This window comes from Elaeis guineensis, chromosome 3 (genome assembly GCF_000442705.2).
Source record: "Elaeis guineensis isolate ETL-2024a chromosome 3, EG11, whole genome shotgun sequence".
In the NCBI taxonomy this organism is placed as follows: Eukaryota; Viridiplantae; Streptophyta; class Magnoliopsida; order Arecales; family Arecaceae; genus Elaeis; species Elaeis guineensis.
In genome coordinates, this window is record NC_025995.2 from 119,522,570 (window position 1) to 119,536,510 (window position 13,941).

The following is a 13,941-nucleotide window of genomic DNA, read 5'->3' on the forward strand; positions in this document are numbered from 1 at the left end:
ATCTGGAACGTCGTCGAGCTGTCCAGCCCCGTCGATATCTCGTCCATGAACAGCACCTTCGTCGGACCCACGATCATCTCGCCTGCCACGTCGGACGTTCATGCCAGTTAGAGACTTCCCACCACAACAACATTACTAATTTTGTAACCATGCAAGAATACTGATTCTGTAGCTGCGTCTGTTCGATTGAATGGAGTCTAGAGGTTTGCCGGGTGAATAGCAGACTGGAAACAAAGATTCCATCCAATCTTTGACAAATAAATGGGTAGGACTCATCGTGCTTTGATTCAGGAGTATAAGCAGCTGTTTGCTGGGAGGAGGCCACATAAACTATTGGGCTTATTATTCATGTAGGCCCATAGATTGGGCTAAAGACTGGTAGTTAATTACACTGATCCAAAGGGCAAGGCAATAGCTTGCCGCGCTGGCAACTCTGAAGCCCAATTGGTTAGAATAGTGTTAATGATAAGGCATCTTGTTACTTCCTAGGGGGGACTCGTGTCGTTGGAGGATACCTCCACTTTTTCTACTAGGGAGCTTGACTCCTTCTGAAAAGAAAATAATGTAAACGGGGATCTCCCGTGATCATACTCATCTAGGTTCCAAGTCTTAGCTTGTTGCTTCCCAGGAGGACATGGCTGCGCTACTATTAAGTATTGCTCGTAATAACACAGACACCTATAATAGAAGATAGCTTCCTCTAGGATTTCTTTCTTCAAATCAAAATTCACTTGAACGGTACTCTACGATTTGGGAATAAAGAGGCATCCAATAAAATTAGAATGATACAAAAAAGATTAGCATGGCTCTTGCGTAAGGATAACACGCATAAATCGAGAAATAATATCATAAAAAAATTAACCAAATCTATATGAACTGAGAGACAACTACAATATGAGCATTGAAATTGATTATAACTTAATCATAATTTTTGTGGTTGGATTTGAATAGATTTGAACTTTTATTTTAATGAAGATATCAAGGCATAATCAAAAGAAGCATATAAGGATATGCACAAGCATATATTTAGTCCACATCAGCTATGCACTGAATAGATCATAGATATTTTATTAGAATCAAAAAATTTAAATAATATTTTTTTATTAATTTTTTTTTATAAGATCTTGAATTGTTATAATAAATAGATGGGATACCATCCAAGACTCAAATTTAGAAGCCTTGTTTGTTACGGAGGTGAAAAATATGACCAGTGAAGAACGACCTAGACCACCATCTCTTTCTTTTTTAAATAAATTCAAAAATAAAATAGAGCTTTTTTTTGGGTAAATAAAGCGCGCTTTATTTTTGTTATGCATAAGTTTAGCGTATCAGTTTTTGCCCTTTTTCAACTTGTATCAAGGGTGTAACGGGCAACTGTGACGGTCCGACAAGTTGTCTTTTTCTTCTTCTTTTTATTTTTTTTGGTAATAAATATTGGTATTCAATTCTTGTGACCTATCCAAGGGGTCGCAACATTGGTCACAACACATATCCAAGTCTGTCGTGGCATCATCGTTCATACAATGAAACCATTCACATGGTGAGCCAGTAGGATGAGGTTTTCAAGATTAGACTTTTGATTTTCCAGTAGCTGGATGGTCCAATTGACCATAAAATATCTGTAATATATTTGGCTCTTGTAAAGTTCTCAGCATCAAGAAATGAAGAAATTATACAGAATCAGAGGACTCAAAGCCGACCACAAATATTAATGTCATTCTTTATGCACCTCTCTCCTTTCAACTTTCATAAGCCAAGTCTAAAATTCTTAAAAAAATAGCATGCCATGCTGAAATCAAACTTCCACTTACAATGTACATTCATTAAATAATCTCATATATTACTTCTTGGCTTGCTGTCATCCACCAAAGAGTTCTAAGTGATAACAATGAACATTTTACTTTAACGTATTTATACCGAGCAAAGGCTAATTGGCATGGGGAACGAACCTGTGGTTACACGCTTCTTTTGCCCGCCTGATATCCCCCTCTGCATCTCGTCCCCTACAATGGTGTCCGCGCAAATGTCCAGCCCAAGTATCTGCAACCACGAATCACGAGGCATTATTACCGAACCTTAAACAAACCCTATTCCCAAAGCGACCTCACTAACAAATTGCTTATATATGTGGTTAGCTTTCCCCGGGGAAGTCTTTTGTCCGAGATAATTATTGTGGTGGTCCTACCGTCTAGGCATAACAACGAACGCCACATGTGCCAAAGGTGCCCTTATCTAGTTTCTGGGAATCTCATGGAGGTCGGGGGACCACCATTCGCCACCTATTGAATTAGGTGAGTTATTCGTCAGAGGAAGGAAAAGCACATGCCTTTTCGCTGTTGTCAAATGTGGGCCCCGTATCAAGAGGGAGGACTTGGTCACATACCGACACCCTCCGCCCACTCCTGCGGAGAACGACCCGGACCCCAAAATACCAACCCCTCGACACAACCTCTTTGATCAAGATTAATAAGAGGAATTGTATATACATACCCTGAGGGTGTAGTCCGTTTGGAGACTGCTCTTGACCCCTTCCATCGCAGTAGCCTGTAAAATTAGTATACCAATTGAGGCTACGGACACGTGGTCACGAGGGGAAAAGGACGCAAATCACAATTTTATTTAAATTTATTTTACCTTCATGAAGAGATCGACTTCGGCTTCTGGGAATATTCCTGCGACCTTCTCCCTCTGTGCCAACTCCGTTAGAAGCTCTGCAAAATGGTTGCTATTAAATTTTAGAAAAATCTTAATGAAATTATGCATTAAGTTGTTCAATTCTAGAGGGTTTGTAGCTAGATTCTCTATGGTCCAATTCTTTTCTGTTCTGTCGTTCATTAGAACTTGTTTCTTTTGTGTTAGAACAGAAAATTACCGTATCTGGCGCCTACGCCCTGACACCTCGCAGAGAAATCGAGGGTTTCCTTAACGGTCATCTCGCCCACATGGACGTCGTTTTGGCTGATATAAGCCGCCGTTTTCTGGGCCACAAATTCGTCCAGCCTGTACCCATTGTACGTCACCTCTCCTCTCGTCTGCAAGTATATCGATCATGTTTTACTTGGTATAAGAGCTGTCAATAACCAAGTGGTAACGATTATTGTTAAAACTTATAAAAAGAGAGCTTAAACCACCAACCTTAAGAGTTGGGTCTAGCTTCCCGGCTAGAGCTAATAATAGTGTGGTCTTCCCAGATGATGGAGGGCCTAATAGAAGTGTCATCCTGAAAAAATTGAGATATTGAATCATTAAAAGTATGGTTAAAAGAATGAGTTAATGAAGGATGAGATAATGATAATTGAGATAAACCTGGAGGGTTGTATGATTCCAGAGGCATCTTTGAGAATGGTGAGAGTGGCCCTCTTGGCGAGCCGTATGCCGAGAAGGCCCACAGCCGACTCGACGATGTTCCTCGCTGAGTTTAATAGAGTCGGCAGAGCTCTGTTGCCAATGTGGCATTTGGCCTCCACCGTCAAATTCTCGAACCGGACCTCAACGGTAGGCAATTGTATGCCGACCCTGCATTAGAAATCACAAAGATTAGTTTCCAAGCTTGCTTGGTCAAAGATATAGTATCTAATTGAACGACTTTTTTTTTTTTTTTTTTGGTGATGAATAGTGTGCATTGGGATAGTACATCAAGCAGGAAAGAGTCAACTTGCAACACACCTACCCTTTTCCGGTCCAATTAGAACTCAATATATGTCACAATCAAATACGCCAACAACCCACTTTCGTGCAATATGGCGCCCCATATAAATTAAATTAGATTACTAAGGTTAGGTGAAGCTGCCACTTTCTTCCAAATGATTGCAGTATCGAAACCAACCTTTAAGCTTGCTTGAGGTTTATTATTTATCACAACGTATAAGGTGACAAATTGGCATGCAGCACTTGGAATTAGATTACATTAGAATATACAATTTTATGTCAGTGACCTTGCACAATAGGCCGCTCTGTTTTCTTAGCCTTTTTGAATGAGTTACTGTAACTTATATTACTAAAACTAACACATGGTGATGCCAAGGTTTTTCTAAAGAATTATTGGCAGCAGACTATCCTAAGTCAAAGGAGTACGGCTTAATCAAATAGGAAAATGCAAGTTAAACGCAAAGGCCACATATACATAGACCAAGTCTACAGCGAAAGGCTCTCACATATAAAAAATTATATTCTACGGTGCAATATAAGAGCAATCCAAAGTGAGATGGGAGAGGCAACAATCTGAGATGAGCCGCATAATGAATGGAATTTATAAAAATAAAAAATCTATCAGTTTAATAAATCAAGTGATGTATCTGGTGCAGAATATAATTTCTGCTCATATATCTACCAAAAAAAAAAAAAAAATTTCATATAACTGGCCTCTAATTAATCGGTTTCGGTTTACCAAGTATGTGTCGGGAATAAGGACCCTCATTGTGGTGTATGTGATGTCCTCCTATGTTTAGGTACTTACAAAAGCATCGCGTTGCATATTCCTATATGCTGCGTTTTTAATTTGAAAAAGCAAGGAGACCCTATAAACGAGTGGTTGAAATGTCCCATAGTGATATGACCGCAGATACTAAATCATTGGATCACGGATATATTTAAGAGGACACCACGAGCAATATGTTTTCAAGGTAAAACAAGGAGACTTATTTATCATTTTTAATGATAAAAAAAGAAGCATATATGGACGAAAAATATCTAATCCTTAGGAAAGAAAAAGAAAGGAAAGAAAGTAATATTATTTAGTTGAAAACGGGGAGGATAAAAGAAAACGCTTGTCACAAAATGCACAATTATGTCGTGAATCATGCATGCAGATAGAAAGAAATATAAGATAGAGAAAGAAAGAAGAAATATATAATACTTGTCAATCCGGTTGCGGAGCTTCTTGAGGAATCGCTCGTTGTCTTCCTCAGCTACCTTGAAGATGCGTTCGATGAACTCCTGGCGCTCGTTGAGCCCCAGCTTCCTGACGTCCACCTCCTTGTGCTCGTAGCTCCGGCCACCACCATGCTCGCCACCCTCGACCACCGTCTTGAGGATCCCGGTGCGCAAGCGGTTGTAGGTGGGGAGCTTCTCGAGCGCGGCCCACCGCAGAGCCTCCTCGTCATCGTCTATCCCCCTCCTGCTGCCCCCTCTCGATCTTCTGCTCGTGCTCGACCTCGCGAACACGTCCTCCATCCCCCAGTTTCCCATGTTCATGTTCCTGCCGATGCTCCTGCTCAGGTTCCGGCTCGCCCGCCGCCCCGAATCCCATACTCTCTCCATGCTCTCCATCTTTAATTAATTTCCTCTCCCTCCCTCTCTGTATCTCTCTCTCTCACACACACTCACTCTCTGTCTCTGGGTTTGAGGGCTTGGAGGAGGGAGAGTTAGGAGGAGGGAGGCTAGCTTTATGTGCTTACAGGCAAGAGGAGTGGTAGGAGAACGAACACAGGATGGATAATTATTTGGGAAGGGAGAGTGTTATTAAGGCTGTTTATATGGAGCAACATGCTGGCCGGCTTTCTTGACCGAACCACTGGCGCGGTTGGTGATGGCCATTTTTTTAATTCGGTCCTGGAGTTTGGTGAGGCCCGCCATCAGGGACCTTGGTTTAGGATCGAACGGATGTTATTAGGACAAAGGGATGATCCTTTTGGGCTGGACTGGAGTGGTGAATTCTGCTTGCTTGGAAATTTTCGGATGGGAACCTGTTTGTCGAGAAACTATTAGGTGGACTGAGTCTACCACGTCACCCATAGAATGGGCCAATGAAAATTGGCCACGTCACCCTTAGGCATCCGCACCCCTTTAGCCCCGAAGTCCAGTTCGCACCTGAAGACCCGGTCGTCCCTATCCATTCGCGCCCTATCCCCCGTTCGTCCCGTGCGAAGCCTCCCACGCCGGCGACGACCTCGGAGAGGGGGCTGGCGATCGGAGAAGAGGAAGTTGGTGAGGGAGATGACCCAGGCTTTATTTAATCAGCAAACCATGAAGCAAGGAAGTTGGTGGTAGCCAGATCGAAGACGGAAAAAGAGTGTAATGCATGGCAAGTTTCCATTGGACTACGACCAAGTATTTCTTTTGCACCGAGCAAATATATATGCATTCTATATTTGCCATCGAAAAAGTGTGAATGCACACAGGAAATATGAAAGATTGGGTTCCATATCTTTTGTCTGGTGGCATCGAATTGGATAGATCATCTTATACTGTTTTATCCCTTGTTTATCTCTTTAGAACCACATCCCGGCATGAGGCGATATCAGATGGATTAGAGTTTGGACTTTGGGTACGGTCCTTCATCTCTTCGCAGAATTTTTCTTTCTTCCCAACAACCGGCCAGTTTTCTTCTCTTGATGACTATATGATGGACTTGTGGATGGAGTTTTTCTTCGCTAATCTAGGAGTGGTTAGCTATTTTTGATGGAAACCAAAAAAGCCGATGAGGCCCCCAAGATTTTAATCTCGTGATTATATATATATATATATATATAAACATTCAAATTTATATAAATATTTTTTTAAAATTAATATTTATATGTATATCCTCATAAAATACTTATTTTTTACATATGTATCCATATCATCTAATATCGTTGAAAAATAAGCAGCTTAAAATTAAAATGACTAAGATATCCTTATGGATCAATGTGCAAAAAAAAATTATAAAGATATATATGAAAATAATAATTTTATAAAGATATTTATATAAATTTAATAATTTTAGCCATGGTTAACTCTCTTTCAAAAATAGAAGAAGAATAAATAGGAGTATTATTGCTGCTGTTTGGAAGGATATATATGCAAAAAAATCTTATAATAAAAAATATATATATATATATATATTTTTAGATAACAACTGTTGTACCACGTATATCTTTTTCGTAGCCTTCACACATATGGCAGGTCTCTTATGGGATGAATATCGGAATAGGATTTCATCAGCAATTTTTAATTTTCCTCCTAAACCATAGTTAATCATAGTTAGCGTTTAAAGAGGAGAGAAGTTGTTTATGGGCGACGTGGCTAATTTTATTAGCCTAGTCCATGGGTGACATGGCAGACTCATTTTACCTAAAAATTTTCAGCCTATCCATTTCTTTTTTGAAAACGTGGAGGCCAGTGAAAGACAATCATATCCAGCTTCAAATCAGCTACAGCCTATAACTATAGTTGATCATCCATTATTTTGTAGCTTTTTATGCATTTAAAGCCTCCAGCATGGATAAAACTGTGAATCCTCCAAAAATGCCTTTGGTTTGTACTCAGAATAGCCATGCCTCCGATCGAAATTAAAATAAAATTTAAATACTAAAAAAAAATTGGAATAAAATTTTAAAAGATTGATGTATTCCCATTTCTCCTTAAAATATGAATAGAAATAAAACTCCCTCCAACTAAATCACCATAATGGAAATCATTCATTCATATTTCTATTTCAGAGTCTAATTCTCTCCAACCAAATATACTTCAAATATTTTCAAAAAATATTTCTATATCTTAAGAAAGTCTTATATTCATTTGAGAACCTGGATTTTTAAAGTACTTATATACTGTAGATAATTATTTTTTTGGGCATCTTGCTAGAAGGCTATTCGTCTTTTCTTTTCTTCTTCACTTTTTTATTTGGTTAAGCAAGGCAATTCATCTTCTCAGCTGACGGAAGCTGATAAGATATAGCATAGTATATGAACAGTTTAATTAAAAAAAAAAAGGCAACTAGCTAGTTCTTTATCTAACTATTGTTGATGATTATAACTTGATATTTATTTTCTTAAGCATGGTTAGCCTTTTTTTTTTTTTTTTCCTGGTAAGTGAGTATGGTTAGCCTTTAAAGACTCGTACTCGTGCGTGCACTTAGACCTGTTCTTACACGCCATTGTGTCTCTTTCCACACATGGTTTCTCTTTCCTGCGCATATTTATGCATAAGCAAAAGATTAAATATAAAATGACCATTAAAACTAAAATGTAGAAATAAAATTTTCAATCAGTAAGAATTAAGAAACAAATATATATAAAATGAAAGCCAGTCTAAGGTATAGACCAAAATTTCTCTTAGAATTTTTGCATACAGAGCTTTGAGCAGTAGAACTTTCGTTAATAAAGTTTTTAATAAAAAAATTTTATTATTTAGGAACTAAAATTTTGAAATGCTATGAAATTTAATACATATTTAGTAACCAAATTGAAAGTTGCTTTCAGCATCATAAATGATAGTAGAAGACATTGCTTAGGACTTTCAATTATCTAACTATTAGTAAATATAAAAATGATCTTACTTTTTTAGTGTATTGCAAGATATTTAGTATTATATTATTATGGTATAATAATATTTTATTATAATATAATAATGCTAATCATATAATAGTAATATAATATAATTATATTTTTTTATATTATACTATCAAAAATTGTTATTTTAAAATATTGTTAACTATAAATTATTTTTAAAATAATTTTTTGAAAAATATTAGTGTCGTGACTCAAATCCAGATCTCTTGAGTGAGCTTTTGCTTGAAAAAAAAGCTTTCTGGTGTAGCTTAAGTAGAGTTTTTACTCAAAAGCTCCAAATAAAAATTTTTCCTTAATTGATTTTTTTTTTTTAGTTTTTGAAGAACTGTCATTTCAAAATTTTTACCACCGCATTAAAATGATTAAAACCAAAGTTTTTGGCTCTCCAAACTAATGCTAAACAGGACGTAAATTAGATTTATGTCTCATCACATAAACTTAAGTAATTAAAATTGCAATTAGATTATTTAGCGTTTTAAAAAAAAAATTCCACACTGTGTTTTCTTGAGAGATGCAAGCTAACATTGGAAATGAGACCAATGCTTTTTTTTTTTTTTTTTTTTTTCTGAGTTTAGGAAATGAGACCAATGTTGAACAAATAAGTTTTTATGATTCTTGTAAAGTCTTTTGATCCGGGAGCTTTATTGGCATGGCACTCGCGTGATATCCTACTACTCCAGTCACATTGGCAAAGAAGAAGAGTTTTGATAATAAGGATCCAGAAGGTCTCGGACTCTTTGGCCATGGCCATCTACTGGCAATTCGGAAGGAAAGATATCAGAGTCTTCATATGGAAGAAGAGCCGATCCATCTTGGTGGTCCTTCGATTGGCTCTGGCCGGGTTTTTTTCAGAGATTGGGGTGAGCTAGCACTTTAAGAAAAAAAAAAGAAAAAGAAAAAGAAAGAGGTAGTTTCAACTAGGTTTGGAGTGAACTTTATATTTTGTTGTAATTTGACACCCTGATTTACTATTTTCTAACTTTTTTTCTTATTGTTAATTAACAAAATATAGGGTGGTTTTCGCCCGCTATTTACATCAGAAAATAATTCTTCGTGTTTGTTAGTATACAGATGAAAAACAAGTAATACATGCATGATTATCTTGGGCTCTCTGCACTGGAATCAATACTCCATTGTAGGTTTTAACATTTCAATTAATCGCGAGAGTTATTGTTGGGTTCATATACCGTTGGCGTTTGTAGGCATTATGCAATGAGCAATCCTTCACCAGTTTTTACCAGCAATACTTGCTGTTTGTGTCACTACTGATCAAATTCTCCTTGCACCTGCTAGCCGTCTATCAAATATGCTTTGATATGTAAATGGTCGCTCGGCTGGTTTGTTGCATTCTCTTTGCTCTCTCTGAACCATCATCAATTGTACTATGCAACGGAGAAAAGTGGATGATGAGTGGCTTTTTTTTGAGTGATTTTTCTTAACGTATATTTGGTTGAGAGAAGTTGCACTCTAAAAAAAAAAAAAAAAAAAATTGAAATAAAGTGGCTCTCATTTTAAATAAGAATGTGCTCCTATCTCTTAAAAAATTCAATCCTTATTTTTTTATAATATTAAAATTTTATTTCAATTTTAATTTTAATTTCAGTTATGTACCAAATACATGGGGACTCGTTTGGTTCGCGAAAAAAATTTTTCTTTCCAAAAAATAATTTTTTAAAAAATAATTTTTTAAAAATAAAATTTTGACATATTTGATTAGTCATGAAAAAATGACTTATTACAAAATTGCTTATGCTTGATTAAGCACCTATTTTTCTGAGAAAACTATATAAAATATCTATTATACCCTCAGTAGATATAAAACCATATCTTTTTACTTCTAAACTTTATATAAATATTAATATTATATTTATATTATAATATTAAAATATAATAATTTATTGTATTCATATAATACTAATATATATTAATATAATATTAATATAATAAATATATTAATATAGATAAAATATTATATTATATTAATAAAAATATTATATTAGTATAAATATTAAAATAATATTAAAATATCATAAATATTATAATATTATTATTATATTCATATAAATATTAAGATAATATTTGTTGGGTATAAAATAACTCCAGCCGAAGTTCGTAAGAAGCCGACCCTCCTAGGGCTCCTCCGGCTTCCGACCTTGTGCGGTATCTTTCTGAACTCTCCAGGCTGTCCAGCTTTCATAATACCATCCGGACTCTCCCAGCAGTCGACCTTCCATAGTGTCCTCCAGATTCCTCCAACGACGAACTCCTATCGTGCCATCCGGACTTCTCCAATAATGAGCTCCTCCGTTCATCTACCGGACTGCTCCAAATACTCTTTGGGCTTCACTATCGGCCGATTTTCTACAGTGATCGATTACTCTCCGAATCTCTTCCAGACTTTTCCAGCCACGATTGACTTTACTCCGAATTTCTTCCGAACTTCGTCAATGATCGAGCTTCTCCAGCAGCATGACTTCTACAGTAACCTGACTCCATCCAAATTTTACGGTGGTCGATCGCTTTCTGAATTTCATCCGAGCTCCTACAAGAGCCGGACTCCGTCCGAACTTCTACAGTGGATGGATCTCAGACGAACTTCTACAATGAACGGGCTCCACCAGCCGGATCTCTACTCCGAACTTCTATTGCAAGCGAACTTCATCCAAGCTTCTACAATAAGAAGTCTCCATCCGAGCTTTCACGGCAACCGATCTTCGTCCGAGTTTCTACGGTAAGGGCCTCCTTCGGACTCCTACAAGAATCAGACTCCGTCCGAACTTATACAATAGAATTGAATTCCAGACTCCTCCAGCGGTCAACCTTCCATAGTGTCCTCAAGACTCCTCCAGCGGATGAACTTCCACAATGCCTTTCGAACTCCACTATCGGTCGACTTTCTGCTGGATTCCTCGTGAAACCGGACCTCTCCAGTGACAGTCTTCAGACGAGCTTCTACATCAGACAAATTTCAAATGAACTTCTCTAACAATCGGACTCCTGTCGGACTTCTCCAACAGAAAGTTTTTGTCCGAGCTTCTATGGCAGATAACTTCGATCTACAGCATCAACGCTTAAGGCACCCAACAACAGCTCATCAGCAACCTCGAAAAATCCGAGCTTCTCTCAGATTATTGAGACAGAGAGCTATTCCGCTCGATCAGATGTCCCAATCGAGCTTCAGTCGTCCGGCCCGAACTCTCTGGTAAGTCGCGACAACGGACACTATCCCACTCTCTGTAACAGATTCCATGTGGCCCCACCACTCTCTAGCAAGTCGTGACAACGACATCACTCCACTCTCTGTAACAGATTCCACGTGGCTCCACCACTCTCTGACAAGTCGCGACAACGGACACCACTTCACTCTCCGTAACCAACTCCACGTGGCCCTGAACGGCCCACCACCAGACAGTTACAGACGTTGCTGTCAAGTGGTTACGCTCCTCCGTCTATAAAAGAGACCTCCCAGATACGTTCTTCTCTAAGCTCTAAACTCTATCTCGAAACTCTGCTAAAATTCTATTCGAGTGCTCCATTTCTGTTGAAGCAGAGTACTGACTTAAGCTCGGAGGGTCTTGCCAGAGCACCCCCAACTCCAGTTTAGACTTCCTTGTAGGTCCTGACGGTGGCCGCGATCCCCTCGACTCCAACTTTTTCGACGTTGGCAGAATTCTATACCAACAGAATTGGCACTAGAGGAAGGGGCTGTGTCTTCGCAGGATCCTTGTTCTTAAAGGAGTACTCAACGGGACTATCTCCGGTCATCTTCTTCAGTATTTTCTTCCTCTTCTCCTGCTAGATCCCCACCTGATGCCTCCCTGAAAGGCATCCACCAGGCGATCTACGGCCTCCGTGATTAGATCTCAGCGAGATCCGCAAGCTCCGGCCTCATCTCCAATTTTCGAGGCTCTTCCTCCTCCGGCAATGATAGTCGGCATGGAGCAGTTCGATCTGCTGGTTCAGCAGGTCAGGGCCTCACCGAAGCAGTGCAGGTCATGCAGCAACAGCAGCAGCCGCAGGCATCTGTGCAGCTGGAAGGAGCATCGCTGGAGTTTTAGAATCTGACGATCGGGCGGCCCACTTGGCCAGTCGCCCTGTCTTCCTCGGAAAGGGGAAGCAGAGGGCGGAGAGCCCTCTGTCTGATCACGATTCCACCCCCGGATGGTCCCTGCCTCCGTTCTGCCAGAAGACCCTCGAGACTCGCAGTCGAGAGGATCTCCTGGATCAAAGATTCCAAGAGATGAATCGATGGATCGAAGAGCTTCGCCATGCTCCCCCTGCTTACGGTGAGGATATCTGTATTGACCCTCCTTTCTCTCAAATGATTATGTAGGAATCGATCCCGTCGAATTTTAAGCTCCCCCAATTTGAGAGCTACGACGGGACCTCGGATCTGGTTGACCATCTGGAGGCCTTCCGAATCATGATGCTGCTCCATGACATGCCAGACGCCATCCTGTACGAGCCTTTCCATCTACCTTGAAGGGAGCAGCAAGAAACTGATACTCGGCACTGAAGCTGGGTACTATCTTCTCCTTTGATCAGATGAGCCACTAGTTTGCTGCTCATTTCGTCAGCAGTCGGCGTCCCCGAAGAGGTTCAAAGTCTCTCATCAACATCAAGCAAAAGGAGAGAGAACCCATCCGAACTTATGTCAACCATTTTAATGCCACTGCATTGGAGGTCCGGAACTTGGACCAATCAGTTGCAATGGCCGCTCTGAAGAGCGGTCTTCAAAAGAACGATCTTCTGTTTTTCATAGAAAAGAAGTATCCCAGGGACTTCGCTGATTTGCTAGCTCGGGCCGAAGGATATGCCCGAGCAGAAGAAGCCTTCAAGTTGAAGGATGAGGAGGCCGCGAAGGAGCGGTAGGCGGGTGACTCTAGCAAGCCCGTAGTTGAAAAAGAGCCAAGTGAAGCTCGACCACGTTCTCGAACTCCTTCCTGAGCTCGTAGGCAGAGGAGCTCAGATCGTAGAGTTCGGCAGAGCTCTCCCCCAGAAGATTCCACAGCTACGCCCCTCTCAATATTCCAAAAGTCCAAGTGCTGATGGAGGTCAGGGAGCAGCTGTCAAGGCCGGAAAGGATGCGCATACACCTCGAAAAGTGCAACCCTAACAAGTTCTGCCTCTATCATCGTGACCACGGCCACGACACGGAGAAGTATATTCAGCTCCGAGACGAGATCGAGGAGCTCATCAGACGAGGTCGGCTCGACAGATTCATCCGACGTAGGCCTAAGGGTAGGGAGATCGATCGAGGGTCCTACCACAGTCGAAGCCGTCAAGAAGGAAAGGACATCCTGAAGATCGACCTCCAATCGAATCATTAACACCATCTCTAGAGGATCCCGGCGGGGAGCAGCCAGTGGATCGACCAGACTGCCTAAGTGGCAGAGGACTGAAGAATCTATAACCTTTACTGAAAAAGATGCCAAGGAGATTCAATTTTCCCATAATGATGCAGTTGTAGTTTCTTTAAATATTGCTGACTATGATGTACGCCGCATTCTTGTCGATAGTGGAAGCTTTGCCGATATTTTATTTTACAATGCATTCTCAAAAATATCCATTCCGGATGGTCGATTAGGGTCGATAAGCTCCCCGTTGGTAGGGTTCACTGGCGATGCTGTGTCGGTGGAAGGAGTAATAACTTTAACCGTAGTTGCAGGTC

The 13,941-nt window shown here is 39.9% G+C and overlaps 1 protein-coding gene and 1 non-coding gene across 2 annotated transcripts in view; one reads left to right on the plus strand and one right to left on the minus strand.

Moving 5' to 3' along the window:
* LOC140856340 (ABC transporter G family member 42-like) overlaps positions 1–5,450 on the minus strand; it is a 6,875-nt gene extending 1,425 nt beyond the window's left edge. Inside the window, exons 1-8 of the mRNA XM_073253449.1 lie at positions 4,856–5,450; positions 3,307–3,516; positions 3,136–3,220; positions 2,873–3,032; positions 2,635–2,711; positions 2,491–2,544; positions 1,950–2,040; positions 2–82 (exon numbers count right to left, since the gene is read on the minus strand). Coding sequence (XP_073109550.1) covers positions 2–82; positions 1,950–2,040; positions 2,491–2,544; positions 2,635–2,711; positions 2,873–3,032; positions 3,136–3,220; positions 3,307–3,516; positions 4,856–5,268 — 1,171 coding nt within the window. The 5' untranslated portion in view covers positions 5,269–5,450. The remainder of the gene's footprint in view (position 1; positions 83–1,949; positions 2,041–2,490; positions 2,545–2,634; positions 2,712–2,872; positions 3,033–3,135; positions 3,221–3,306; positions 3,517–4,855) is intronic.
* LOC140856781 (U6 spliceosomal RNA) lies at positions 748–850 on the plus strand. The gene has a single exon (XR_012140383.1). It is a non-coding gene; the product is annotated as a U6 spliceosomal RNA (small nuclear RNA).
* Positions 5,451–13,941: the final 8,491 nt, after the last annotated feature.